General features: G+C 44.1%; 1 protein-coding gene across 1 annotated transcript in view; it reads right to left on the reverse strand.

Annotated features, from left to right (window-relative positions):
• LOC311223358 (uncharacterized protein) overlaps window positions 1-2,957 on the reverse strand; it is a gene marked incomplete at both ends in the record, with an annotated part of 96,252 nt that extends 93,295 nt beyond the window's left edge. Inside the window, 2 exons of the mRNA XM_084308148.1 lie at window positions 2,705-2,855; window positions 2,900-2,957. Coding sequence (XP_084164274.1) covers window positions 2,705-2,855; window positions 2,900-2,957 — 209 coding nt within the window. The remainder of the gene's footprint in view (window positions 1-2,704; window positions 2,856-2,899) is intronic.
• Between the last annotated feature and the right edge of the window lie 289 nt (window positions 2,958-3,246).

A 3,246-nucleotide genomic window follows, 5' to 3' on the forward strand; every position in this document is an offset into this window, starting at 1 on the left:
TATGCTGCTATTTTAATTTGTATTGTTTTGTCCTACTTTTTGATGATGCTGCGAGGCAAAGGAGCCCATCTGATCTGATTGGTTCATATAGCCGCGATATATCAGACAATATTTCCCACGGCTATGACGTCTAATTCCTTCGTATAATTCAGTATCACTCAGCTCATAACGAGACACGATTGCCAGATAAATGTTAAAGGGGCACTTCACCAAAAAGAAAAAAAAATGCTAATTTATTTTGCACATAATCTCACACACATCCAAATACCCTTTTTTTGTTAATTTAGTTTGACAGATATATTGAGAGTAAAATCTTTGTTTGAATATTGGATTCAGTGTCCCCGATGACATCACTGGTGGCCATATTCAAATTCGGTTACTCTCAATAACCGTCAAACAGGTTTTTGGATGTGCGTGACATTATGTGCAAATCACTGCATGTTTTCCACTGGGTCTGGACGTGAAGTTTATTTATTTCGTTTTTTGGGGGGAGGTAAATTTGACAGCTGGATAACTATCCAAGCTTTGTGTTAAACATACTGTTAGATCACTGTTTGCAAACCTTATGGAACACTATAGTAACCATAATGCCTGCTAGCAATAAAAGATGTATGTTTTCCATTCTGGATAATGTCTGAAGAACTACATTCCTTGGTGGAAGAATTACTTTGTTCTCAATCGATTATTGCATGTTTTATTGTGTGTGTGTTTATTTTATGAAACCTTGCCAGGCATTCATATTGCCATACATGGTGAGCATTTTATAAAAGCCATAGATCACTTTCGCGTCGGCCAAACATCAGCCCTTAGCTGTGATATCATTAGTGAGTTGACCAGGTTGCCGTGTTGCCAGTTACCCAGGTGGGGTATCTCCCGGGCCTTTCTGTGTGGAGTTTGCATGTTCTCCCTCCCGTGCTCGCAAGGGTTTCCCCTCCAGAATATAAACCCAATGGAAAAACATGCACAACAGATCGCTAACGCTGTGGCGTCCCTGACGAAGACAGACAGGAGCACTTGGATTGGTCCCCGGGGGGCGCGGCCCCACGCCGCAGCCCTTGTCTGCTCCCGGCTGCCCTTGGGGAGGGAGGACGACGAGATGGGAGGTTCAGAGAACATTTCGTTAGCGACTCAGTGCATGTGTGTGTGTGTTCCTGTGGGTCGCCCATCGCGTGTGTGTGTGTTAATATGATGACAAATAAAGACTTACTTATACTTCTGAGTGCCTCTGGAGTGAGCCTCATCAACAAGGCTCGGGGCCCTCACTGACACCCCCCCACTGTGTTACATTAACACACCCTACTGGACTATATACTGTACTTGCCCACCGTATTGTTACTTAATTCTAATTAGTGTATATAATTGTATAATTGACCACATCTGCCCAGTTGCACAGCCCTGGCCTACTCCTATTCCTACTTTATTTTGTACTTAAAATTGCACTATATCTATCTATTGAGCTATATTTAACTTAGTTTATATCCCACATAAATGTATTCAACCTCTTATACAGTCGTACAGCCCTGGCCTATATTTTATTTCATAAATATATTATTCTATTGTGCTTAACTTAGCTCATATATTTCATTTGACTTTACTCCACTGTAACGTTTGGGCTTTCTATCCTCTGACAGGAATGGAAACCCTAGTGCCATCCTGGAGTACTTCACCCCGTCTCTGCACTTATCTCTGATTGTTGTCACCTGTGTGTGTTTGTGTGTCACTGATTACTGTGTGATGTCTGCTGGGTATTCTTGCCCTTTATAGTAATCCTCTGTTCTCCTCTCTGTGTCGGTTCTTCAACAGTGTTACTGGAAGCAGTCGTCCACGGGCAGAAGTGGGATATCTGGCCCGGTGTTATTATATAGTTTTGTTGTTTATTTATTCTCTCAGTGGAGAAGTCGTTTTCTTACCTTGTTACTCTCAGTTGTAGCCTGGCTATCTTTTTTTTTCTGGTCAAGCATGACCGACAGAAACAGGTTGAATGGGATGTAGAGTAGGGGAAGACACTCTGAGAAAATACGGCGGGTCCGGGAATTGAACTTGTGTACCCCAGATCCGTGACGAGCACGGTTGTCCCCGACGCCGAAATAGCGCCGAGATACGCGGTGAGCTACGGGAGCTCCCCCCAGCCTGGCTATCTTTATGTTATTTCTTACTGCATTTATATTATCGCTCTACGTGTTTCTGAAAATAAAAGGAACACCATATTTTGAGAAGAGCAACACCATCTCCGCCTCCTTCTTGCCTTCTACTATTGGACTCAACATTCTTACCTTGATCCTTAACACTCCACCACTTTATTGGGGAGCATGTCTATGTTCCCCGGGTTCTATGTTCCCCGCTTTGATTGATTGAAAATTTTAGACCACCAGCCCTGATTCCAAACTCTAACCTTAACCAGTTCGAAACAAGGCGGACATTAATAATTAATAAAATAATAAAAATTTATAAAATGTTCAATCTATTAATCAATCAAAGCGGGGAACATAGAACCCGGGGAACATAGGACCCGGGGAACATAGGACCCGGGGAACATAGGACCCGGGGAACATAGGAATGATCCCCTTTATTGTATTATCTGTCGAATGTCCGTCCGCACCAGTAACGTCCAAAACAAATTCCTTGTATGTGTAAAGTGAACTTGGCAATAAAGACCTTTCTGATTCTGATTCTGATTGTGATCAGGCGTACAGACAAGACGTACCTGGGTCCAAACGCACGGCGCGTGGGCATCGCCAGGACGGCGTAGAGGCCGACGTGGATGGTGCGACACCACCGGCTGCTCACGGAGACGGACACGTTGGCTGCGTTCACGGCCACCTGGGCGAGCGGCTCCAGCAGATCCACCTCCTCCACTGGGGAGACAGAGACGGTGTGTCACGGCTTCGGGGGCACAGACCTCGACCAAACGCACTGGTTTTTAAAGCCCCCATCTGTGATTTTCTGACCCCTATCATTGTGGGTATATTCATATAGTCAAGTCAAGTCAATTTTATCTGTATAGCACATTTCCAGGCAGCGGTAGCTGGCACCAAAGTGCTTCACAGGCAGGTTGATAAAAACAAAATAATATGATGCAAGATATAAGATTAAAACACAGTAAAGCAATGAAAGTAATAAAAACAGGTAGGACACAGTAAAACAAAGAGGAGAGAAGGGCCAGGGGTCTAGTGGTGATTAAGTGGGGGGGAAGGCCAAGGAGAACAGGTAGGTTTTTAAAAGTGATTTAAAAGCCTGCACGGTCTG

This window comes from Notolepis coatsorum (assembly GCF_963971535.1).
Source record: "Notolepis coatsorum genome assembly, chromosome: 2".
Classification (NCBI taxonomy): Eukaryota; Metazoa; Chordata; class Actinopteri; order Aulopiformes; family Paralepididae; genus Notolepis; species Notolepis coatsorum.